This window comes from Babylonia areolata, chromosome 12, assembly GCF_041734735.1.
Source record: "Babylonia areolata isolate BAREFJ2019XMU chromosome 12, ASM4173473v1, whole genome shotgun sequence".
Taxonomy (NCBI): domain Eukaryota; kingdom Metazoa; phylum Mollusca; class Gastropoda; order Neogastropoda; family Buccinidae; genus Babylonia; species Babylonia areolata.
This window is the reverse complement of record NC_134887.1, coordinates 33,109,342-33,136,100: the sequence shown is the minus strand read 5'-3', so window position 1 is coordinate 33,136,100 and position 26,759 is coordinate 33,109,342. Positions and strand designations below refer to the sequence as shown.

Sequence of the window (26,759 nt, the reverse complement as noted above, 5' to 3'; positions counted from 1 at the left end):
TGTCAAGACAGAGTCTGTCTCAGACGATCAGTCTCACAAGCTCTTAGAGAACCTGACACAGGCTGTCCGTATCCTGTGCGATGTGTTTGGGGTCAATACCTTTCTGAGAAGACAAAACGAAGACACAGTGCGCGTTTCACTTCAGTGTTTTAATTTGCCATCACACCTCACCACAGGATATATGCCTGCATATAAAAGACATTGTCATCAAATGGACACAAAACTGTAGGATAAGCTATCTGTATGTAAAAGTTGTGATTCTTCCCCCCCATAAATTCTACCAGTTTAAAATGAAATTTATATTGGAAACATTTGCTTGTTGATCATTCACATCAAATCTGCATGCTTATCTTCACTGAAGCTTTTTTCTTTTTCTTTTTTTGTCTCCTTTATTTCAAGGTGTTTATTTACAGTTCATTATTCCATTTCCTTATAAAGATATTCCATCTCTCTCTCTCCACCTGCAGCCTAGCACTCTGAACATGGCATGAGAATTTCATCATCAGACTTTAACACCAGCAGCTTAACATCGAGAGGCAAACTGCCTGATCACATGGTTATACGCACAATGTTTAACGTTACCCCCGCTGTGTTGATGATCAAGGCTGTATCATATCATTGATTTTTGTACCCATTTGTAACTGTGAAAAGCATTAAAAGTTATCAGTGTTTTTTGTTCTTTGTGTTTCAGTGTGTGCGCAAAAGATGTGTGAAAGTGAGTCGGTACATAAACATGAGCAGGGGGAAGGAATGAGTTATTACTCACACTGGAGCACGTGAAAAGTGAGGTATAAGAGTGTGCCAGTGCAAACAACCTGAAAGTGAAACTAACCAAGTCAGGAATGTACAGACACTAACAGACATTTTCCATCGGGCCAATTTTTAATCCTGCAGATCAAACATGAACAAACGCGAAATTAGTGCCAGTACTATTCTTGCAAGAATCCATCAAATTTGATAAATAGATACTTGCTTAGCACTCTATCCAGAAAATCACTGGGTGCTTTATAAAACACATGATACCATACATAACGCACCTCATCAATGTTACATGTACAAACCCAAACGTACCCTGCAAACAATACACACTTATAAACACAATGCACACATACATGCAAGCATCCATTCAAACATACATACACATACACACCCTCCCTCACACACACGCGCGCATTCACACCTACATGTGAATGTGTACACATGCTATTTGTATGCACACATAATGAAGAATACCACACGGGAGTACATGCTGCTGGATGGACACCGTCACAAAAAGTCTGAATACATTCCACAGCCTGCTGTGTCACTTTCTGTGTTACCAGTCATGGAATTCCCAAAGCAGTGATTCTTTTTAAGTTCCAACATAAAAATGCCATTCAGTCTGGTCTCACAATGCATGTAGTGGGAAAGACAAAATTTTAATGGGTTTGCACCTTGAGTTGACAAGTTAATTCCTTTGATTTAAGGTAGCACTAGGGGTACAATTTTGACCAAAAATCATTTAAAAATGTGTTTTGTGTTTGTTGTGAATTTTGCAAGAATAATGTTTCATAAAGCCTTACATGTGTGTGTTTTGTTTGAATTATTACTCAAAGTGTGTGTTTTTAGCTGTTTTTGTGAGTGGGTGTGAGAGAAAGTTGTGAAAAAAAAGATCGAATGCATCCAAAAATTGCCCATTTTCAATCGTGCCTACCGTTGCTAAGACACCATGAAGCATGGCTTGTGACCTACTAAACTGGAGAGGAAGAAACGGCCTTCACCATGAGCCTAATTAGCATAGGAAAATAACTGCACAGCCAGCCTCCCAAGGCCTAAAACTGGGTCACTGGCTTGCTTGTTGTTGGTGAAGTGATTGGCCGGTTCGGTCACGTGGCCGATCTAAGCTTTATCATTGGCTCTCAAACGACTTCCTGTTTGCAAAGCGTCTGCTATCTGTGTCTATTCAGATCGATCAACAACTATAAAATTTTAAAAAAATTAAAAAAAAAAAAACCCTGAAAGGTCCCACAGCCTTTTAGTTTCACAGCCATCAGGATGGTGATTTCATCTCCACCGTCTCTAGGACTCGACATGGGAAGGTGGGGCCCAATCCTGTCCTTCAGCCGTTTTAACTTTCCCCAACCCGAGTCGGGAACCTGGCTGGAGTGAGAAAAATTATGAATAACAAGCCTTTCCCCAAGGACAAAAGACCAGCCCCAAACAGGGCCTCAAACCCTGATCACTGGTGAACACTGGATCAGAAAATCCAACGCTGAATCAATTCTGCCAAGGCAAATTCCTTTGACAAAGACAGAAACAGGGAGCGCATTGTAAATCATCTTGCAGTGAACAGACAATAGACCGCTTCAGTCACTCGAGGCGTCACAATGTTCTAACAAAGCCATATACGCTGTATCACATCTGCAAAACAGATGCCTGACCAGCAGAGTAACCCAACACGCTTAGTCAGGCCTAGAGTGGAAAAACAAAAACCAATGAGAAGTGAAAGCACACACAGCCACCACTGCTGCCCTCAGGACGCTGCCACCTTCCTGTCTCTGTCTCCGTCGTCGTTCTCCACGACCAAGAGGCAGGCGTCGGCCAGCTCACGGAAGAGAGGTTCGTGCATAGCGATGGCCATGTCTCTGGCCGGCTGACCGCTGTGCACCAGGTCCACCAGCATGGACTGCAGGTGGGGGTTGTACAGCAACGACTTCACCTCTTCACTCTCACCTGGGGGACATACAGGTGTACGTGTGTGACAGATACATTTGGTGAGGTTTAGGGGTTGTACAGCAACGACTTCACCTCTTCACTCTCACCTGGGGAGGCAGACAGAGTTGTGTGTGTGTGGTGGGTGGGGTGTGTGTGTGTGGTGGGTGGGTGTGGTGGGTGTTACATACTTTTGGTGAGGTTTGGGAGGGGTAGGGGTTGGGAGCTGTACAGCAAGGACTTCACCTACTCACTCTCACCTGGGGAGACAGACAGGTGTACGTGTGTGGTGGGTGTAACAGATACATTTAGTGAGGTTTAGGCAGGTGTGGGTTGGACAGCAAGGTGGGGGGGGGGGGGGGAGACAGGTGTGTGTGTGTGCAACATTTACATCTGGTGAAGTTCACAGGTTGGGAGGTTGTGTTTTGTACAGAAAGGCCTTCATCTCCTCACTCTCTCCTGAGGGGATAAGGGGAAGGGGTGTGTACAGACATAGGGTTATCATAGTGTATCCTGCATTCAGACATGTAGAAGTGATGATGTCATTACAGAACCCAGATAGTCTGTCTGCGAGGGAGGAGTACAAAATGCAGGGATTCCTTGTTTGTGTTTATCTCCCCTGAAAAATGGGATCTCTCTCTTTTTTTTTTCTTTTTAAATCAAGTAGGTAATCTACATTCAAAGCCACCACTCACACACAAAACTTGAAACCACTTTAACATTTCTTTTCAATGTAAAAGGAAAGGTACAACCGACACATTATATACATTTTTTTTTTTAAACAAACAAAACAAATCATGAAGCAATAAAAGTAAACCAGTCACCACATACCAAGCAGGGCAAGTTTGTCTGGGTGCACAAAGTCTTCACTGTCCTCCAGTTCGTCCAACAGTTCCAGTCTTGAAGTTTCTGCCAAATACCAACTCCATTTCTTCAGGAAAGGTCACAGATGCACAGTCACTCATTTCTGTACTGAAGTAGTCTCTTTTTTTTCTCTTCTTTAAAAAATTTTTTTTTTTTAATCAAAACATACACCAAACAAATGTTAATAACAGAGTTGTATGATTAATGACATATGTTACAATGCACCTCTAGACACGCAAGACCATATCTGTTATGAAAAAATACAAAATCTTTCATGACAAAAAAAAGAAATACAATAACATACAACTCTACCATCACAAGTCAGTTTTTCGGGGGTGAGTGGGGGAAGGGGTGGGTGGGTTTACATATTTGTCATACTCTGGAAACATTTTGATTTCTTTTCTTCTCTGGAAACATCTTGGTTTCTTTTCTTCAGAGTCTCTGATCTACTTGGTGGCTGCCTTACCTGCTGTGTTCTGATCAGGTTCTTTGGCCTTTTCTTCTTTCTTGGCTGTTGTGCATTCTTTGGCTTGAAAAAAAAAAAAAAGAACAGATTTCTTCACATTAATTGTTTATGCTTGCATTCATCATTCATGTGCTTGTCACTGCTTACACACATATGTTGTGTGTGCTTAAAACATAAATGTGCACACAAAACCATACATACAGCCAAAAATATATGTTTTGCAATGTGACTGTAAACTAACAAAACGTAAGTGCCATCATATAGTTAATATTTCATTTAAATATATTATATTGCTTTTGTTCAATACTGCATTGGCACCTGTGTATGCTATGTATAAATAAACACAAGCCCCATAATTCTTAACATCATCATCATAAGCAGACTGTTCTTAAACATAATAAAAAAAAAAATTCATAGCTGTTCAGAACACAAATTACATCATCATGTAAATCAACATAATAATAATAACTTCTTGAGATAATACTACAAGTACAGCTATTCAAACACACTATCTTTCAAAGAAGTTTCATACAAATTCTGATCAAAATACTGAAGATGTTTCAAACACAACCCACCTTTGTGCGCTTTACAGCAGGCTACAGAACAACTGAAACAAACCAGACCAGCATCATTACATGCTGCGTGCAACAACCAATGAACCATGTAACACAATATGGCTAGCAATGTAGCACTGATTTCTGAACAATATTGTATCTAACATTGTGTGTAACTATATGTTTTCTTTAATCACAAAACCAACATTCTTTTATAATGCACTCTTCAAGTCCAAGCAACATGTACTGCCAGTGTAATTTCTCATATAATATATTATATGAGATTTATAATGAAATATGTTTCAATTGTGGAAGTCATAATCAAGAACAGACTGATGCTTCCACCAGTCTATCTGATTAAAAAAAAAACCAACCAAACAAACAAAAAACAAAACAACCACCCCCCCCCCCCCCCCCACACACACACACACACACACACAATTTAAAACAACTGAAGTGACAACTCAAACCCTCAAGATTTAGAGTATGCAAATTCTGAAAGAATTTTTTTGTGCTAATCAGTCTAATGGCACAAACAATCAAAATGAATACATCCAACGATGCTCCGGTTTTTAACCATTTTTTTCTTCTTCCTTTTTTAACTCACAAATGAGGTGTCAGAAATGTTACTGTACATAATACTATAGGAAATGAATTTTGTATATATATGTGATGAAATAATCAACCAGTACGGTGAATCTGTGAAAATGTTAGTGTCACAGAATGACAGACTGGTAAATGGAACAACATAGGTTAAGTGCAATCATATCACGACCAGTGTGCCATTGTTCATCACACATCAGACTCCTAGAGTCCTACCCAGAGTTTCATACATTATGAATTCAATTTCAAAGGGGATGACCAGACCGTGATAACACACTATCACAGTCAAGTACCATCCACTTCACAGATCATCCGTTTTAGTGTGTTGTTCGACTTTCCTGACAAACACTGCAGATACATGTCTGAAAATACATTCTGCAATAAAATATATGTATTTCGTGTAAATCAATAAACAAATTAAAGGTAGGCGGTCTTTAACTTTAGTTACTTTAATCATGAGTGCTTGAGCTTGTTCTTATATCTGAAGAACACAACACACTGGTTGCTCGAAATGGTGGGCAGTGAGCTGTAGTTACTATTGTTTCAGCAAAACAAAACCACATTTGAAACTTAAAATTTAGCGTTGCATACTCACTACTTCGATAAACAAACTGGACACTTGTATTTTGGTGCCTCGCTGCCACACTCCACACAAGCCATCTTCTGTCGCTTTTTGCTTATAGTAGATCAACACTCATGAACTGTGTCCACATTACTTTGAATTGGAACAAAAAATATCGCGGAAGAACACGTGCAGAGGAAATGAGAATTTATCTAAATCTAACACATTGAGCCATTCGGAAACCGTTCTGTATTCGAATTTTGACACTGCACTGAATGCGTGTATATGAGAATTGCTAAAGTAAAATAATGTTTCATCTTCAGTGAGAAAGATACAATGGAGAAGTTCTGAAAACAAACAAACAAACATAAGATAAAAAAGTAGGGGAAAAAACATGTGTCATTAGCTTTCACAAGCACCCACTAAATTGACTAATTCATTTAGAAGAAATATTGACTTGACTAATTACCATATTATATACGAAATTAGTCAGAATTGGGGGACAACGCCATACTATTTTTATTATTATTATTTTTTTATTACTTTCTTTCCCCTTACGGGCACAAATCAGAGAACATCAGAATTTTTTTTTTTTTTTTTATGTTACTCACAATGCTTTCATGTCACTTTTCATTTGTCTCTGTCTCCGCCATCTCTCTCTCTCTCTCTCTCTCTCTCTCTCTCCGCCCAGATAATGTAAAGATAATTCGGTCACTTGCTAAATTTATCGCCCTTGCTTGGCACTTTCGTAGCAAGAATTGCTCTGACTTGTAAATGCATACACAACAAAAGAATTGCAGTTTCGAAAGGTTTTTTTTTTTTAAATAATTTTTAAAAAAACATACTACAGCTTTAACTGTCATAACGTTTAGGTTGGATGGTCGATTCAAAGAAGCCGACATTTGTATCGTTTTTGAATATGCACGGAGAAAGTGCAAATTAACTGAATATGTATAGGTTTACTTTTCTTTTTTCATACTTTTCTTTTGAGGGTGATCACGCCGTGAGTTTGTCGAACGTGGGTATACTAGCCGCTCTCGACATAAGTGTTTTCTATTGTCTTCAGTGCAGCAGGTTTGTTGCTGCGACTTTGATACATATATTCATGCTGTTTGGTTTGTTTTTTATGTGTTAAACGATTATTCTGATGTGTCCCATATCAATAGGACTGTAACTTGATGTCACTGATGGCATTAAAACATTTTTCAGTTTCAGTTTCAGTTTCTCTCTCTCCGCCTCTCCCTCTCCGAGTCTCCCGGCTATATATATATATATATGTCTCGGTGTGTCTCGGTGTGTGCGTGCGTGCGTGCGCGCGTGCGTGTGTGTCAGCGTGCGTGTGCGTGTGTTACCGACATGAATCACACAATTGTACGTATCGACTCTTGTATCGACTGAGGACAATCAATCTCAGGCAGATTTGCAAAAGATCGAGACCGCAAAGAAACCGCACACGATCAGTCGTCCCCTCCCCTCCCCTCCCAAGTTAGGATCGACATGTTCGAGACATGATCCGAGCCGGTGACTGAGGCCGCGGTTTGTCGATGAACGAATGCTGAAGGGAGCGGCTGTGGCACTTGTAAAGTGTCACAAATCGTTAAAAGAAGAAGAAAAAATATATATATACATATACATAGAGAAGAAGAAGAAGAAGAAAATCTACAATTGAAATTGTGTTTCCACTGGTTGTTTTTTTCGCTTGACCAAACAAGCGCTGTGCGGTCCCCTAAAATGTCAGTAAAGGTTGGCGATGGGGAAAAAAAAAGATATATATATATATAGTGTGTGTGTGTGTGTGTGTGTGTGTGTGTGAGAGAGAGAGAGAGAGAGAGAGAGAGAGAGTTATCCTGTTTCTTTGTTTTTGTACAAATAGTCAAAAGCAGACGATCGAATGAACTTCGACGGAGCAAGTTCATCTGTTTGCACATTGTGAATTTGACATTTGAGTCCTCAGTGCTCAATCGGCCTGTTGTGTTTGTGGTAAATAACTCTTTATAGACTGAGTGCTTCACTGCCATTTTCATTTTATGTGTCGCTGCCTGTAAACATCACTTTAGTCCCGACGACTTGTTCCATTTTCTCAGACAAGAACACGCGCACTTAGATACACGAGATACCTGCATGTGTACAACCCTGCTCAAGAGTTTCATGAGTTTTTCATGGCAAACACGTCCAAGACATCTGTGTATTCATAGTTTGAGCCTAGGGAGGATTGTCGATGGGTTATTTATGTCGTAACTTGATATCCCTCTTCAACCCTTACTGTCGGACATTTTGAGCAGACATGGGTTCTTGAAGGTGTCAAAGGTCAAGGTGTTTTGTTGTTGTTGTTTTTTTGTTTTTTAAGAAGCAGAATAAATCAACAAATATAAAATATACGAAGTGTTGGGTAAGAGTGACACGTATTAAGCCTTGCAATCAGCTTTGGTGTTCATGCAATTTCCTAGTAAAATGCAGCCAAGCGTACAATGAATACACTGAAAGAAAATGGTTGCATTTACATTAATTATACACATATGAAATTCATAGCCAATATAATCATATACTGTTTACGATAATCTTATGCATATTATATGTAAGCACAAACCATCCATAACAAGAGAGGCAAGGCCTTCAAGACTCACTTGTGATACACTTTTTTTTTTTTAAATCCAAGCTTTTTATGTATTGAGTATAATTTCAAAACGTAATGTTTAAGATGAGAAAGATCAATTAAAAGCAAAGTAAGTCCCCTAGCATTAATTACAGAGTAATTTTCCTTTTTTACTCTCTGCACCAAAACGTTTGCAAAATAAATAAAACTTCCATGCTTGGCAAAAGAAGTTCCTGTTTGAACAAAAAATGATAATAATGACTGCTCTTGTTGTTGGGTCAGAATATCAGATCAATGTGCCAAGTTTAGAGAATACCAAAAATATAAATGTAACAGTAAATGCAGTTTGCATATAATTAGGCTTCTTTTTTTTTTTCTTCTTTTTTTTTTTGTGCCCATCCCAGAGATGCAATATTGTTTTATTGTTTTAAACAAGATGACTGGAAAGAACTGCATTTTTCCTATTTTTATGCCTAATGTGGTGTTAACTGACAAAGTATTTGCAGAGAAAATGTCAATGTTAAAGTTCACCACGGACACACAGACACACACACACACACACACACACACACACAACCGAACACGGGGTTAAAACATAGACTCACTTTGTTTACACAAGTGAGTCAAAAATTAGTGTACCACCATCTAAAATTGCATAGCATTGGTTTCCCATTTCTAAACAAAATATAATGTTCAATAACAAAGGTACAGCTTTTTCACCCTTCATTGTTGCAGTCAACTATCGGTAGACTGGAGTGGCAGCATGATGTCTGAGGGATCAACCAGCCTGTACCTGAAGACGCCAGTGGTGCACAGTGGGGCAATGTCACGGCTGGGGTCCTTTAACGTTTTCCTCAAACTGGACAACCTTCAGCCTCCCGGCTCCTTCAAAATTCGGGGGATCTCCAACATGTGTCAAAAGGTTGGAATATACATACACATGATAGACGCTTTTGAGTGAACAGGTCCACGCATGCGTCATACATAAGCATGCACGCATGTAGCAATGCAGCCACGCAAATCTCCACACCACACTTGATGAAGACTCTAGTCCACATTTGAAAGTGGAGTGGAGTGGAGTGATGGCCTAGAGGTAACGCGTCCGCCTAGGAAGCGAGAGAATCTGAGCGCACTGGTTGGAATCACGGTTCAGCCGCCAATATTTTCCCCCCCTCCACTAGACCTTGAGTGGTGGTCTGGACGCTAGTCATTCGGATGAGACAATAAACCGAGGTCCCGTGTGCAGTATGCACTTAGCGCACGTAAAAGAACCCATGGCAACAAAAGGGTTGTTCCTGGCAAAATTCTGTAGAAAAATCCACATCAATAGGAAAAACAAATAAAACTGCATGCAGGAAAAAATACAAAAAAATGGGTGGTGCTGTACTGTAGTGACGCGCTTTCCCTGGGGAGAGCAGCCCAAATTTCACACAGAGAAATCTGTTGTGATAAAAAGAAATACAAATACAAATACAAATGTTTATAAGTTTTATTGTCAGACAAGTGAACTGAGGGAGACAATGTGGGAGCTTCTTCTCCAGCTCTCTGTGACTCACACACATGCTTACAATGTAATGGACAGGCATTAACCATGTCATAATTACACTTACAGGCATACAACATGCCATATAGGCACACAACACTACTGTGCACACATGTGTAGACACACATATTTATGTGTACGCACATTCACACACACAGATGCACACACACGGATGCGCACACACACACACACACACACACACACACACACACACACAACCACACACACACACAGATTCCTAATCAATTTTTGTCATCCAAATACAAAGCCTAGTGAATTGATCCTTCTAACAGAATTACAGCCAAGGCTGGTGAAATTTGTTCACGAATGTTTCTCTTCTTAATATGCTCATGTTTATGTTTCATTGTGTCTTATAAACTTTAAGGTTTTTTTGACAATAAAAGGTATTCTGTTCTATTCTATTCACACACACACACACACACACACACACACACACACACACACACACACACACACACACACACACACACACACACACACACACACACACACTGTTTGACAGGCAATGAAGGAACAACAGTACAGGTCACAAGAAAATTTTTGCTTGACAGACAGTAAAGGTCACAACAAAATGTTGATGATTGACAGGCAGTAAAGGTCACAACAAAATGTTGATGATTGACAGGCAGTAAAGGTCACAACAAAATGTTGATGATTGACAGACAGTAAAGGTCACAACAAAATGTTGATGATTGACAGGCAGTAAAGGTCAGGCAGTAAAGGTCACAACAAAATGTCGATGATTGACAGGCAGTAAAGGTCACAGCAAAATGTTGATGATTGACAGGCAGTAAACAAAATGTCGATGATTGACAGGCAGTAAAGGTCACAACAAAATGTTGATGATTGACAGGCAGTAAAGGTCACAACAAAATGTCGATGATTGACAGACAGTAAAGGTCACAACAAAATGTTGATGATTGACAGGCAGTAAAGGTCACAACAAAATGTTGATGATTGACAGACAGTAAAGGTCACAACAAAATGTTGATGATTGACGGACAGTAAAGGTCACAACAAAATGTTGATGATTGACAGACAGTAAAGGTCACAACAAAATGTTGATGATTGACAGGCAGTAAAGGTCACAACAAAATGTCGATGATTGACAGGCAGTAAAGGTCACAACAAAATGTCGATGATTGACAGACAGTAAACAAAATGTCAATGACTGACAGGCAGTAAAGGTCACAACAAAATGTTGATGATTGACAGGCAGTAAAGGTCACAACAAAATGTTGATGATTGACAGGCAGTAAAGGTCACAACAAAATGTTGATGATTGACAGGCAGTAAAGGTCACAACAAAATGTTGATGATTGATAGACAGTTAAGGTCACAACAAAATGTTGATGATTGATAGGCAGTAAAGGTCACAACAAAATGTTGATGATTGACAGACAGCAAACATGACAACAAAATGTTGATGATTGACAGGCAGCAAACGTGACAACAAAATGTTGATGACTGACAGGCAGCAAATGTGACAACAAAATGTTGATGATTGACAGGCAGCAAACGTGACAACAAAATGTTGATGATTGACAGACAGTAAAGGTCACAACAAAATGTTGATGATTGACAGACAGTAAAGGTCACAACAAAATGTTGATGATTGACAGACAGTAAACTTCACAACGTTGATTATTGACAGGCAGTAAAGGTCACAACAAAATGTCGATGATTAACAGGCAGTAAAGGTCACAACAAAATGTCGATGATTAACAGGCAGTAAAGGTCACAACAAAATGTTGATGATTGACAGGCAGTAAAGGTCACAACAAAATGTCGATGATTGACGGGCAGTAAAGGTCACAACAAAATGTCGATGATTGACAGGCAGTAAAGGTCACAACAAAATGTTGATGATTGACAGTAAAGTTCACAACAAAATGTTGATGATTGACAGGCAGTAAAGGTCACAACAAAATGTTGATGATTGGCAGGCGATCAAGGAGCGGCACTGCAGTCACATTTACTGTGCCTCCGGGGGGAACGCAGGGCTGGCCACTGCGTACGTGTGTCAGCAGCTTGGCATGCCGTGTACCATCGTCCTGCCAGAGAGCACACCAAGTTTCACTGCTGACAAACTGAGGGATCTGGTGAGAGTGCACATGAGAGAGAGAGCGAGAGAGAGAAAGAGGGAATGAAAACACGAACGAACGAAATTCTTATTTTTCCAGGGTATTGAGATAAGCATAATGACAAGAGTGCTTTTCTCCACCCAGCCCTGGGGTACAAAATTAAATGAGTAAAAAAGAAAAGAAAAAGAAACGCACAAGAATAAATAGAGAAAAATCATTTCGGAAGAGAGGAAAAGAGAGAGGGGGGTGGGGGTGGGCGGGGGACATGGGGGTTGGGGGGGTCGAGGGGGGGATGGCGGCGAGAGGTGAGAGAGTAAAGAAGAAAAGATGACATGGGACAGACAGACAGACAGACTGATAAATCGACAGAGGAGAGAGAGAGAGGGAGGGGGTGGGGGGTTCAGAAGTTGCATTACAAAGTTAAATTACGACACATATCAAAGAAAAGGGAGAGGGGGGTGGGGGGGGAGGTCTTTTCATGTTTAGGTTTGTTGTTGATGTTGTCAGACTTGCCAGCTGCTACGATTATGGCAGAATTTGCAATGGTCAAGTGCATTATGCAATGCTGTTATGCTCATGTAGAAAATGCTACAGTCAGATAAAAAAATTTAAAGAAATCATATCTTTTTTTTCTCATACCCTGCCCCCTGGATCGGTTCAAAGATGGCTACTCACAAATGGACAAAGCACAACTGACCTAGTATTTCCTTGGCATTTGAGTGTTTACGTTTGAAAAATTTCAGCCAATTGTAACTATTATATCATTCAGCTCACATGGAACGAAAGTCAAATTGCCATTGTGGAATCGACAGTGCTGCAACACCAAGTGTTACTAATTGCTTAAGTCATCCAAGTTTGTCACCACAAGAACTAAATACCATCCATGCTGAAACAAAGAATACAATCCATGCTTAAACAAAGAACTAAATACAGTCCATGCTGAAACAAAGAAATACAGTCCTATCTGAAACAAAGAATTAAATACAATCCATGCTGAAACAAAGAACTAAATACAACCCATGCTGAAACTAAGAACTAGATACAATCCTTACTGAAACAAAGAATACAGTCCATGCTGAAACTAAGAACTAACCACAATCCATGCTCAAAGAACTAAGTACAATCCATGCTGAAACAAAGAACTAAGTACAATTCATGCTGAAACAAAGAACTAAATACAGCCCATGTTGAAACAAAGAACTAAATACAGTCCATGCTGAAACAAAGAACTAAATACAGTCCATGCCAAAGAACTAAATACAGTCCATGCTGAAACTAAGAACTAAATACAGCCCATGCTGAAACAAAGAACTAAATACAATCCATGCTGAAACAAAGAACTAAATACAGTCCATGCTGAAACTAGGTTTGCACTGTTTCTGGTGGAGTACTGGTACCACTCAGTGCAGTAAACCATTCAGGAGAGTTGTTTCAGCAAATGCTTTTGATGAGCAACACAATACAGCTGTGCGAGAACAAAGACAACAATGATAGTGAAAGGTTTTGATGAGCAGCAGAACTTATGATAAAACTGGCCTTTCATCATGTGTACTTGTTTGTATCTTTTTGCAGAAAATCTGTATTGGCATGCTACTTTTGACAAAGGGCGTTTGTTACTGACAGTTTGTCCAAAATGTTTCTGACAAGTCATGTGGGAGTTGGCAGGTCTGTGGTGGTGGTGTTGTTGTTGTTTTGTTTATTTTGTATTAGTTGTGGGGGGTTGTTTTGGTTTTTTTGTTATGCTTTGTCTTAATTGTTGGGTCCGTGTGTTTTGTTTATGTGTTGGAAATTGAAAACATTGTTGTAGTTTTTAAATGCTTTGCTCATGTATGTTATTTTGTGTTTGAAAAATTATAATAGTCTCACTTGCATGTGTAAAGCTTTGTTAATGCTTAATATGTGTTATATCTGATTTAATCAACGTCATCACAAACAATATGTGTTGTTTTGATATACTGTTAAACATCTCTTATTTACAGCCCTGGTACTGAAATCTGCATGACAAATTGTGTTATTACCCTCATTCATAGGTGTTTAAAAAAAAAAAACAAGAGAGGCAAGGCCTTCAAGACTCACTTGTGATACACTTTAAAAAAAAACCAAGCTTTTTATGTATTGAGTATAATTTCAAAATGTAATGTTTAAGATGAGAAAGATCAGTTTAAAGCAAATTAAGTCCCCTAGCATTAATTACAGAGTAATTTCCCTTTTTTACTATCTGCACCAAAACGTTTGCAAAATTAAAAAAACTTCCATGCTTGGCAAAAGAAGTTCCTGTTTGAACAAAAAATGATAATAATGACTGCTCTTGTTGTTGGGTCACAATATCAGATCAAAGTGCCAAGTTTAGAGAATACAAAAAATATTAATATAACAGTAAATGCAGTTTGCATATAATTAGGCTTCATTTATTATTTTTTTGTGCCCATCCCAGAGGTGCAATATTGTTTTAAACAAGATGACTAGAAAGAACTGAATTTTTCCTATTTTTATGCCAAATTTGGTGTCAACTGACAAAGTATTTGCAGAGAAAATGTCAATGTTAAAGTTTACCACGGACACACACACACACACACACACACACACACACAGACACACACACACACACACACACACACACACACACACACACACACACACACACACACACACACACACAGACACACACACACACACACAGACATCTGAACACCGGGTTAAAACATAGACTCACTTTGTTTACACAAGTGAGTCAATAAACCAGAAGAAATAAAATTTTGATCTCATGATATGCTTAGAATTGGAATCCATGAAAAGGGGGTATTGTAGGGAAAAACTATGACATTTTCAGGGGGCTGAGGTTGAAATCTGTGGCAAAGTGTGGGATGAAGCCAACCAGTATGCTCTTGAACAATCAAAGAAACCAGGTGGGTATTCTAGGAAATATTGTGCTGCTTGTTTTCAGCACATTGTATTGTGCCCTGCTCTTTTCTGATTCAAACCATTCATTTCAACCTCACTCTCAGCAGTCAAAATACAATGATAATGTCCACCGTTTACACATGTTTTGATTGTTTGATACAATCTGGAGTGTGGGTGTTGGAGCATGTTGACCGTAATATATCTCACATTACTCTTTTTTTTTTTTTTTCCTTTGCCTCATTTCATTTCATTTTCATGTGAATGGTTTACACAAATGTAGGAGTGTGGAGTGATGGCCTAGAGGTAACGCGTCCGCCTAGGAAGCGAGAGAATCTGAGCGCGCTGGTTCGAATCACGGTTCAGCTGCCGATATTTTCTCCCCCTCCACTAGACCTTGAGTGGTGGTCTGGACGCTAGTCATTCGGATGAGACGATAAACTGAGGTCCCGTGTGCAGCATGCACTTAGCACACATAAAAGAACCCACGGCAACAAAAGGGTTGTTCCTGGCAAAATTCTGAAGAAAAATCCACATCGATAGGAAAAACAAATAAAACTGCATGCAGGACAAAATACAAAAAAAATGGGTGGCGCTGTAGTGTAGCGACGCGCTCTCCCTGGGGAGAGCAGCCCGAATTTCACACAGAGAAATCTGTTGTGATAAAAAGAAATACAAATACAAAATACAAATATGCTCTCAAGGCCTGATCAACATGTTGGTGTTATGTGAAGGTTAGGCATCTGCACATGCTACTGTTTCTTTTTTTGTTTTCTTTTTTTCTCTCTCTCCTTTTTTTTTCTTTTTTCTTCTTTTCTTCTTTCATTTTAACAGCAGATGTTGTGTAGTGTGTATTTATCTGTCTGCATGCTATGACACCATGAAACTGAAACTGAAACTGAAACTCACGGTAATAAAAAGATTTCATGCAACACTCGTACATTTCCAGTTTTATAAACATTTTCAAACAAAACAAACAAATCACGAATGAAATGATTTGTAATAATGGTCATGGGCGAATTTGATAATGTTTGATTGAAAACCAGTCATTATGTTACTCTTCCACCCAAAAAGCATTTGAAAACCAGTCATTATTTTACTCTTCCACCCAAAAAGCAATTGAAAACCAGTCATTATGTTACTCTTCCACCCAAAAAGCAATTGAAAACCAGTCATTATGTTACTCTTCCACCCAAAAAGCAATTGAAAGCCAGTCATTATGTTACTCTTCCACCCAAAAAGCATTTGAAAACCAGTCATTATTTTACTCTTCCACCCAAAAAGCAATTGAAAACCAGTCATTATGTTACTCTTCCACCCAAAAAGCAATTGAAAACCAGTCATTATTTTACTCTTCCATCCAAAAAGCAATTGAAAACCAGTCATTATGTTACTCTTCCACCCAAAAAGCAATTGAAAACCAGTCATTATTTTACTCTTCCATCCAAAAAGCAATTGAAAACCAGTCATTATGTTACTCTTCCACCCAAAAAGCATTTGAAAACCAGTCATTATTGTACTCTTCCACACAAAAAGCGTTTGAAAACCAGTCATTATGTTACTCTTCCATCCAAAGAGCAAACAGTTTTGAGGAAACTGGGACAAGCTTCACGATTATTGGCATGATCCTAATGTCTCCAGTCATTATTTTGCTCTTCCATCCAAAGAGCAAACAGTTTTGAGAAAGCTGGGACAAGCTTCACCATTATTGGCATGATCCTAATGTCTCCAGTCATTATTTTGCTCTTCCATCCAAAGAGCAAACAGTTTTGAGAAAGCTGGGACAAGCTTCACCATTATTGGCATGATCCTAATGTCTCCAGGTTCCCTGCCCATGTCGACTGAAAATGAAATAATCTGTTTGTTTGTGTGTGACGTTCAGTGTTTTCATTTTCAGGCTGTGAGTATGTACATCCATTCGATCACCCTGACATATGGTAAGTTGATATATTTTGTGTCTTGCAATTCTCTTTGTCCCCTGTCTGTCTCTGCTTCTCTCTGTCTCTGTCTGTCTGTCTCTTCCTCACTCTCTCTCACTGTCTCTGTCTGCCTGCCTGTATGTCTGTTTGTTTGTCTCTCTATCTTTCTGTCTCTGTCTCTGTCAGTCTCTCTCCCTCAGTCTGTCATTTTCGTTTCCAATCTGTCTGTCTGTCTGTCTATCTGTCTGTTTGTCTGTCTATCTGTCTGTCTATCTATATGTCTGTTTGTATGTCTGCCAGTCTGTTTGTCTGTCTGTCTGTCTATCTATCTATCTATCTATCTATATCTATATACCTCTCTCTCTCTCTCGCTTTATCTATCTGTCTGTTTGTCCGTCTGTCTCTCTGTCTATCTCTCTTATTCTCTTTCTTACTTTAAACATTGCATTGGGCTGTACACATACAGATATTTTTGCTCTTGTAATTAATATCATAATCTCACTGTAATTTTTTTTAATAATCGTATTTTTGGTGTACTTATCCCTGCCAACATTTGTCTTGGGTACAGGTTTTTATGCAGTGCCCCTGTTTGGATTATTTGTGGCAAATATAGTGTATGTGATGTTGTATCTTATTGTGACTTATTTTATGCAGTGTACTTAGGAGCTAACATGTATGTTTCAGTATCGGATCTTTTGTATTTTTCCTGTTCTTTATTTTCATTGCCAGGCAATGTTATATTTAGTTCATGTATATAATGATCCTTTTTTAAATAGCATGCAGGTCAGTTACTGCTTTAATTTTAGGCTCTGGCAGTATAGAAATGTTAATAAATCATCATCTACTTTCAACACTTGGCCATCCTCGTCCATCGGTCATGCCTGTCATTCCCAAACCATTTCCAGGGAGGGTCACGAGAGTATCATCACGGAGAGTGCCACGCAGCTGGGCAAGAAACCGGACGTGGTGGTCACCTGTGTGGGTGGAGGGGGGCTGCTGAATGGCGTGCTGCAAGGCATGAGCAGAGCAGGCTGGGAAGACGTGCCTGTCGTCGCCATGGAAACGGAGGGAGCCGACTGTTTGAACCAGTCCATCGAAGCGGGGAAAATCGTCAAACTTCCAGGTATCAGCAGGTGAGGAGATTGGTGAACATGTGGTGGAAGGGGGTGGGGTAACTTTTATTTTCTTTTTTTCTTTTTTTTTTTTTTTTAATAGTTTTTATTTTCTTTGTTGACTAGTTTTCAGCCCTGAAATCATCTCTTTTGTAATTGTATTGAATTGTTTTTTTGTTTGTTTTTTTATTGTATTGTATTGTATTGTAATATTCTTTTGTCACAACTGATTTCTCTGTGTGACATTCGGGCTACTCTCCTCTGGGAGAGTCCATCACTACACTGGCAGTGCCACCTGTTTTTGTTTTGTTTTTTTTGCCTGCAATTTTATTTGTTTTCCTATCAAAGTGGATTTACACATAATTTTGCCAGGGCCTGCCCTTTTGTTGCGGAGGGTTCTTTAACTTGCCCTAAGTGCATGCTGCACACAGAGCTCAGTTTATCGTCTCATCCAAATGACTAGCATCCAGACCACCACTCAAGGTCTAGTGGAGGGAGAGAAAATACTGGTGACTATGGGATTCGAACCAGTGCGCTCAGGTTCTCTGGCTTCCTAGGTGGACACGTTACCACTACGCCAGCACTCTAGTCTTTGGTCAGCTTGGCCACGAGCACCTTGATCTGATTTGGTTTGTGGTATTTGTTTAGAAGCAATTTAAGCTGTGACCATCTTACCTTGTTTTCACTTATCTTCCATGAGTTAGCCCTTTGCTGGACAACAAATGGCAAAAAAAAAAAAAAAACCCCAAAAAACCCCCGTGACAGACACACAGTTGAGAAAGAACAGAATGAGAACAACTATACCCAGGGGGAAGCTTGCTAAGTCAGCACAAGACAGGAGAATGGTTATACCTGGAGGAAGCTAACTAGGACAGCAAAAGACAGGAGAATGGCTATACCTGGGGAAAGCTTGCTAAGTCAGCACAAGACAGGAGAATGGTTATACCTGGAGGAAGCTAACTTGGACAGCAAAAGGCAGGAGAATGGCTGTACCTGGGGAAAGCTAGCTAAGACAGCACAAGACAGGAGAACAGCTATACCTGGGGGAAGGTAGCTAAGTCAGCACAAGACAGGAGAAAGGCTATACCTGGGGAAAGCTAGCTAAGACAGCACAAGACAGGAGAATGGCTATACCTGGGGAAAGCTTGCTAAGACAGCACAAGACAGGAGAACAGCTATACCTGGGGGAAGCTAGCTAAAACAGCACAAGACAGGAGAATGGCTATACCAGGGGAAGATATCTAAGACAGCACAAGGCAGGAGAATGACTATACCTGGTGGGATGGGGGTGGGGGGTGTGGGGGGGGAGCTAGTGAAGACAGGAGAACAGCTATACCAGGGAGAAGCTGGCTAAGACAGCACAGGACAGGAGAATGGCTATACCAGGGGGAAGCTGGCTAAGACAGCACAAGACAGGAGAATGGCTATACCAAGGAGAAGCTGGCTAAGACAGCACAAGACAGGAGAATGGCTATACCTGGGGAAAGCTAGCTAAGACAGCACAAGACAGGAGAACAGCTATACCTGGGGGAAGCTAGCTAAAACAGCACAAGACAGGAGAATGGCTATACCAGGGGAAGATATCTAAGACAGCACAAGGCAGGAGAATGACTATACCTGGTGGGATGGGGGTGGGGGGTGTGGAGGGGGGGGGAGCTAGCGAAGACAGGAGAACAGCTATACCAGGGAGAAGCTGGCTAAGACAGCACAGGACAGGAGAATGGCTATACCAGGGGGAAGCTGGCTAAGACAGCACAAGACAGGAAAATGGCTATACCAGGGGAAGATATCTAAGACAGCACAAGGCAGGAGAATGACTATACCTGGTGGGATGGGGGTGGGGGGTGTGGAGGGGGGGGGAGCTAGCGAAGACAGGAGAACAGCTATACCAGGGAGAAGCTGGCTAAGACAGCACAAGACAGGAGAATGGCTATACCTGGGGGAAGCTAGCTAAGACAGCACAAGACAGGAGAATGGCTATACCTGGGGGAAGCTAGCTAAGACAGCACAAGACAGGAGAACGGCTATACCAGGGGGAAGATATCTAAGACAGCACAAGGCAGGAGAATGACTATACCTGGGGGGCTGGGGCGTTGGGGGTGTGGGGGGGGGAGCTAGCGAAGACAGGAGAATGGCTATACCAGGGAGAAGCTGGCTAAGACAGCATAAGACAGGAGAACGGCTATACCAGGGAGAAGCTGGCTAAGACAGCATAAGACAGGAGAACGGCTATACCAGGGAGAAGCTGGCTAAGACAGCACAAGACAGGGGAACGGCTATACCAGGGAGAAGCTGGCTAAGACAGCACAAGACAGGCAGCAGTGGAGATCTCTGACGGTGACCTACTGTGCCACAGGACATGAAGAGGACTCATATCAGGATTCTTCTTCTTCTTCTTCTTCTTCTTCTGCATTCGTGGGCTGCAACTCCCACGTTCACTCGTATGCACATGAGTGGGCTTTTACGTGTATGACCGTTTTTACCCCCACCATGTAGGCAGCCATACTCCGTTTTCGGGGGGGTGCATGCTGGGTATGTTCTTGTTTCCATAACCCACCGAACGCTGACATGGATTACAGGATCTTTAACGTGCGTATTTGATCTTCTGCTTGCGTATACACACGAAGGGGGTTCAGGCACTAAGCAGGTCTGCACATATGTTGACCTGGGAGATCGTAAAAATCTCCACCCTTCACCCACCAGGCGCCGTCACTGTAATTCGAACCCAGGACCCTCAGATTGACAGTCCAACGCTTTAACCACTCGGCTATTGCGCCCGTCCACTCATATCAGGATGAAAAAGTTGTGTAAAAAAACAGAATATCTTTTCTGTTCTCTTTCCAGCATTGCGAAGAGTCTGGGGGCGTGTGTGGTGAGCACCAAGACGTTTGAGTATTACAACAGCGGCAGGTACACCATCCTGTCAGAGAAAGTCACCGATAAAGACGTGGTGAACGCCTGCCTTCGTTTTGCAGGTCAGTGCTATATGGACACTGTCTTGTATAACCCTTTCAGTTTGCAGGTCAGTGCAACATGTACACTGTTCTGTTTAACCCTTTTGATGTGCAGGTCAGTGCTCCATGTACACTGTCCTATTTAACCCCTTGCTGTTCATGGGTATGCTTGTCGGTGAGGGGCTGTCACCACACTGAGTTGAGGCTGAGCTCACAGGATGACAGTGATGTGTGTGGACGCATTCCTTATGGGACTGCATTGCTGTTAATACAAAACCAATGACGCCATTGAAAAGAACACAAAAAGTAGTAACTGCTCTGGAAACACATGCCGCTCCGGTCTGATTTCAGCAAGGTTTGGCAGTCAAGGGGTTAATGTCAAGAGGACAAGTCATTTGACGTGTATGTACTGTCCTGGCAACAGGATCCCGAAGATGCTTTTGTATGGCCAGCTGAAGGAAGGCCACCGCGAACTTGGAAGACCCTGCGAGCGCTTCAAGGACACCTTGAAAACAAACCTCAAAGCCTGTGACATAGACAGTTTTCCTTTGCAACACCTGTGGGAAGTGCTGCGCATTCAGAATCGGCCTCTTCTCCCATATGAGGACACACACCGACAGATAAGCCTGCCTGCCTACTCCTCCGTTGGACCGACGGGAGACTCCATTGTACTGTGTTGTCATGGCATGATTTGTTGGCTATGTCCGACGGGCGCAATAGCCGAGTGGTTAAAGCATTGGACTGTCAATCTGAGGGTCCCGGGTGACTGCGCCTGGTGGGTAAAGGTTGGAGATTTTACGATCTCCCAGGTCAACATATGTGCAGACCTGCTAGTGCCTGAACCCCCTTCATGTGTATATGCAAGCAGAAGATCAAATACGCACGTTAAAGATCCTGTAATCCATGTCAGCTTTCGGTGGGTTATGGAAACAAGAACATACCCAGCATGCACACCCCCAAAAACGGAGTATGGCTGTCTACATGGCGGGGTAAAACGGTCATACACGTAAAAGCCCACTCGTGTGCATACGAGTGAACGCAGAAGAAGAAGTTGGCTATGTCCAACAAGCACAGTGAAAAGTAGGGAGGAAGAACATTTATTGATGAAAGAAATGAAGATAAGGCTGCAGTTCCAAGCTGTCATCTACAGTTCCTGCAGATCAAATCTGACTTTGTGTATAGGTCAGACTGCAGCTAATAGGGCATTTTTATTTGTAATCTCTCTCTCTCTCTGTCGCTCTGTCTGTCTGTCTCTGTCTGTCAGTCTGTCTCTATCTGTCTGTGACTGGTCTGTCTGTCTCTGTTTTTCTCTGTCTCTCTCTATCTCTTTCTCTCCCTTTCTCTTTTCCCTTCTATCTCTCTCTCTGTCTCTCTTTCTTTCTCTTCCTTTCTCTTTCTATCTCTGTCTCTGTCTGTCTGTCTCTGTGTGTCTCTTTCTCTGTATCTGTCTCTCTGTCTGTCTTAATATTTATATGTAGGTATACACACATTTTTTGTTGTTGTATATACATACATACAAAAGAAATATAGATATGCAGTAGAGGAGGGAAAGGCTTATTTATCCCCTGTCCTGTTGCAACAGATGATCACCGGTTCATCGTGGAGCCGGCATGTGGTGCAAGTCTGGCGGCCGTGTATTCTGGAGTGGTGCAGCGTTTGCAGGAAAGCGGCCGACTTCCAAAGAGCCTGTCTTCTGTTCTGGTTGTGGTGTGTGGCGGGGCGGTCGTCAACCTGGATCAGCTCCACAAGTGGAGGGAGCAGTTCGGCCTGTAATTTTGTTCACAGGGGCTGTTCCCCCAGTGGTTGGGTCAGCATCGACCAGAAAACGCTATTTCCATGACATCTAAGGGAAAATCCTGTTCCCTCGACATTTGGATCAACATCTACTAGGAAACTATATTCCCCTGAGGGTTGGGTCAACATTTACCAGAAATGCTATTCCCCTGACAGTCAGATTAACATCTACCGGAAAACGCTATTCCCCTGACGGTCGGATCAACATTAACCAGAAAGTGCTATTTCACCTGATGGTTGGATTAACATTTACCAGAAAACATCTTCTGGAAAATGCTATTCCTCCTTTGGTCAGATTGATATCAACTGGAGAGCACTACTCCCCTGACTGTCGTTGGATCAGTATCTACCAGAAAATGCTATTCCCCTGACAGTCGGTTCAACATCTACCAGAAAATGCTGTTCCCTTGACAGTCGGTTCAACATCTACCAGAAAATGCTATTCCCCTGACAGTCGGTTCAACATCTACCAGAAAATGCTATTCCCCTGACAGTCGGTTCAACATATACCAGAAAATGCTATTCCCCTGACAGTCGGTTCAACATCTACCAGAAAATGCTATTCCCCCAACATCTTCCTATGCCGGTCACAGAGCACAGTTCTGTTCAGCCAATCACAGAGCTTCTTGTAAAAAAAAAGATCATTCGCTTTTGCATTCACTCTGTCTGTGGTGTTCTGATCAACAGTATTATTGAGATGGTGCTCATTGAAGGAGCCAGTTTTCTAGGGTTAGGGTTCGGGAATAGGCAGTTGTAATGAACTTTCCCGACTGTCGGTGGAATAGGCATTTGGTCAATGGGCCCACCTGACTGTCCGGGGGACGCGCGCAGTAGCCAAGTGGTTAAAGTGTTGGACTTTCGATCTGAGGGTCTGGGGTTCGAATCTTGGTGACGGCGCCTGGTGGGTGAAGGGTAGAGATTTTTCCGATCTCCCAGGTCAACATATGTGCAGACCTGCTAGTGCTTGAACCCCCTTCCTGTGTATACATAAGCAGAATATCAAATACGCACGTTAAAGAACCTGTAATCCATGTCAGCATTCGGTGGGTTATGGAAACAAGAACATACCCAGCATGCATATCCCCGAAAACGGAGTATGGCTGCCTATATGGCGGGGTAAAAACAGTCATGCACGTAAAAGCCCGCTCGTGTATATACGAGTGAACGTGGGAGTTGCAGCCCGACAAACGAAGGAGAAGGAGAAGAAGAAGAAGACTGTCCAGGGGAATAGCATCGCTCGGTTTTGTTTGATTTTTGCTGCTGCTTGTGCATCAGAACACCTGTGGACCTTGAACAACTTTATCCATTCTCACAAGTGGAAGCAACAGTTCAGCTAGTAATTTTATGGTTTTAGTTTTGTTTGTTTGTTTCACTAACTTACATGAATAAATAAATAAATAAATAATAATTATAATATAAAAAAAGGTAGTAGTTATAATAATAATAATAAAATAATAATAATAATTAATAAATAAATAAGTAAGACAACAATGATGATAAATAAGCAAATAAATGTAAAACATGAAGAAAAACATTCACACATACACCCACACATGCATAACAGATATGCACCAAACATGCAGTTTCACAGATATGAAAGCACAGTCAAATACATATAAACGTACATGAGCTCCAACACACACACACACAACACACACCACACACATTACCCTGCACCACCTCTACCCCCCTCCTCCACACACTCATTTCTAGTCTACGTATCGCAGCTTCCACGGCACACACTGTAAGAGCACATATGTTCACATTACTGTCCCCTTTTTTTTTTTTTTTCTCAAGGCCTGACTAAGCGCGTTGGGTTACGCTGCTGGTCAGGCATCTGCTTGGCAGATGTGGTGTAGCGTATATGGGTTTGTCCGAACGCAGTGACGCCTCCTTGAGCTACTGAAACTGAAACTGTTTCACTAACACTTCACTGCACACCAGAAGGTAGATGTGATAGAGGAAAGCCAAGGAGCACCTGGCTTAAACAGTGGAAGAAGAACTCCAGACCCTGAAGCACACCTGGGGTACCGTTCAAAGACTGGCCCACAACAGACAAGAGCAGTGGTTTGTGGCTGCCCGACATGGAGGAGAGCATAATGTAAGTAAGTGAGTAAGTTTTGGTTGTTGCTTCGGTACGGGAAGACAGTGAATATTTCACTACCTAAGTGAGTAAGTTTTGGTTGTTGCTTCGGTACAGGAAGACAGTGAATATTCCACTACCTAAGTGAGTAAGTTTTGGTTGTTGCTTCGGTACAGGAAGACAGTGAATATTCCACTACCTAAGTGAGTAAGTTTTGGTTGTTGCTTCGGTACTGGAAGACAGTGAATATTTCGCTACCTCCTCCATGTTTGCTAGTGGAGGTGACTGTTTGTTGTAACCTCTTTTAATTTTGTTGTTGTTGTTGTTTTTGTTCTGGCACCTGGAATTGCTTAGCAGTTGAGGTGCGGGGTGACTGGGTGTATTTTGTCGAAATTGTTTTTGTTTATATTTGTGTGGTTCGGTGTAATTTTTGTGTTGCGATATACTTTCTTTTGTAATGTGCCTTAAATGTGTAAATGGAAGGCACAGTGTAAATAGACTATTATTATTTTTTATCATTATTATTGTTATCATTATTATTATTGTTGTTTTCATTATTATTATATTGTTGTTGTTATTGTTATTGTTGTTGTTATTATCATTATTATTATCGTTGTTGTTGTTGCTGTTAACCATTTTGTTTCAAACTCAGAATACTAAGAACGCGACAGTAATGTGAACATATGTGCTCTATGTCAGTGCAGTTTGTTCTGACAATAAACATCTGCACTGTGCTGTACAAACTTGCTGAAAAGACTCCAGTATGGAATGGGTATTGAGTGAGAATTGTTTTAACAGGCCCTTCAGGAAATGTTCGTCATTTTTCTTGCATTTAGAGTCAGAAAATGTCTTCCTTTTTGTTGTATACAAATTTGTGGGGTGGGGTGTGGGGGGGGGGGGGGGGGGGGGGGGTGTTGTGTGTGCATGCATTTGTACATGCTGATTTGCACAATCTGATGGATATGACACAGATGTGATTAATGCACAAATTTGATGATGTTTTTACACAAATGCAATTAGGAATGAAATGTGTATGAAACTGTGTGTCTGCTTGTACAAGTTATAGACTGACATTGGTACACAGACATGTACAAAGTAGAATGTTTTATATTTCCAGTGAGTCTATGCAAGCATCTGCAAGCATGCTCACATACACACATGTATTCATTTACACACACGCACACCATACCACCTTCACTCCCTCAACTCCCACCCCCCCCTCCCCCACTTCCCCCTCCCTCCCCTCCACACCCACACCCACACTCTCACACACACACATTCAGAACTAAGATGAAAGCTTGCAGTTGTATGCATATCTGTCTGTTCTATTTTATGTCTTAAAACTGTGTATGGTTAGAATTTTTTTTTTAACAGGATGCATTATTGAAGAATGACATTTCTTTTCTGTTTAAAGCTGATAATGTTACCTTACGAGAAAGACAGGGAATACTTCTTATCCAGTGCTTTACTGCTTGAAAGTATAAGTGATTATTTCAGGTACAAGTGATAACTATATCATGCGAGTTTCTTGATGTACATGATCAATTTTTGTCATGTAAAAGAGAAAACAGTTTTTATGTACACTATTTTTGTTGTTGCAGCTTGCAGGGAAATCTATGGGGGTGGTTGTAAACTTTTTTTTACTGGTCAGTCCATTATTATTCTTTTCTTTTTCTTGTAGATGTACAATATTGTTTTTTAGTGTTGTTTTTTGTTGTTGTTTTTTTTAGAATAAGTGTGTGTGTGTGTGTTTGCGTGCAAATTGCATGTGTGCATATTCACTCGTGTGTGTGTGTGTGTGTGTGTAGGCAAGTGTGCATGTGTTTTAATGCATGCGTAAATGTGTGTGATTTATTGCTATTATCTTTTACACAGAAAGAAGTGGGTTTGTATGTTTGATGCTTTTTTTTCAACATAAATGCTCACAAAACAAATATGATTATATTGTCCAGATATTTTACAGCATATATTCCCACTCTATGTATTTGTAATGGATGAGCCTCCATTCTGTGTACTAA

General features: G+C 41.0%; 2 protein-coding genes across 2 annotated transcripts; one reads left to right on the top strand and one right to left on the bottom strand.

The window, feature by feature from the left end:
* Positions 1–362: 362 nt before the first annotated feature.
* On the bottom strand, positions 363–5,961 carry LOC143288549 (zinc finger HIT domain-containing protein 3-like). The gene is made up of 5 exons (XM_076597142.1): positions 5,774–5,961; positions 4,597–4,628; positions 4,022–4,084; positions 3,523–3,600; positions 363–2,712 (listed from the first exon to the last, which is right to left on the bottom strand). The coding sequence occupies exons 1-5, from the start codon at positions 5,836–5,838 to the stop codon at positions 2,513–2,515; spliced, it is 438 nt and encodes a 145-aa protein (XP_076453257.1). The 5' UTR covers positions 5,839–5,961; the 3' UTR covers positions 363–2,512.
* A 1,651-nt stretch (positions 5,962–7,612) lies between these two features.
* On the top strand, positions 7,613–25,634 carry LOC143288547 (L-serine dehydratase/L-threonine deaminase-like). The gene is made up of 8 exons (XM_076597141.1): positions 7,613–7,720; positions 9,069–9,255; positions 11,844–11,999; positions 14,812–14,887; positions 16,777–16,816; positions 17,704–17,931; positions 20,755–20,885; positions 22,447–25,634. Exons 2-8 carry the CDS (start codon positions 9,097–9,099, stop codon positions 22,635–22,637), a joined length of 981 nt encoding a protein of 326 aa, XP_076453256.1. The 5' UTR covers positions 7,613–7,720; positions 9,069–9,096; the 3' UTR covers positions 22,638–25,634.
* The last annotated feature ends 1,125 nt before the right edge of the window (positions 25,635–26,759 follow it).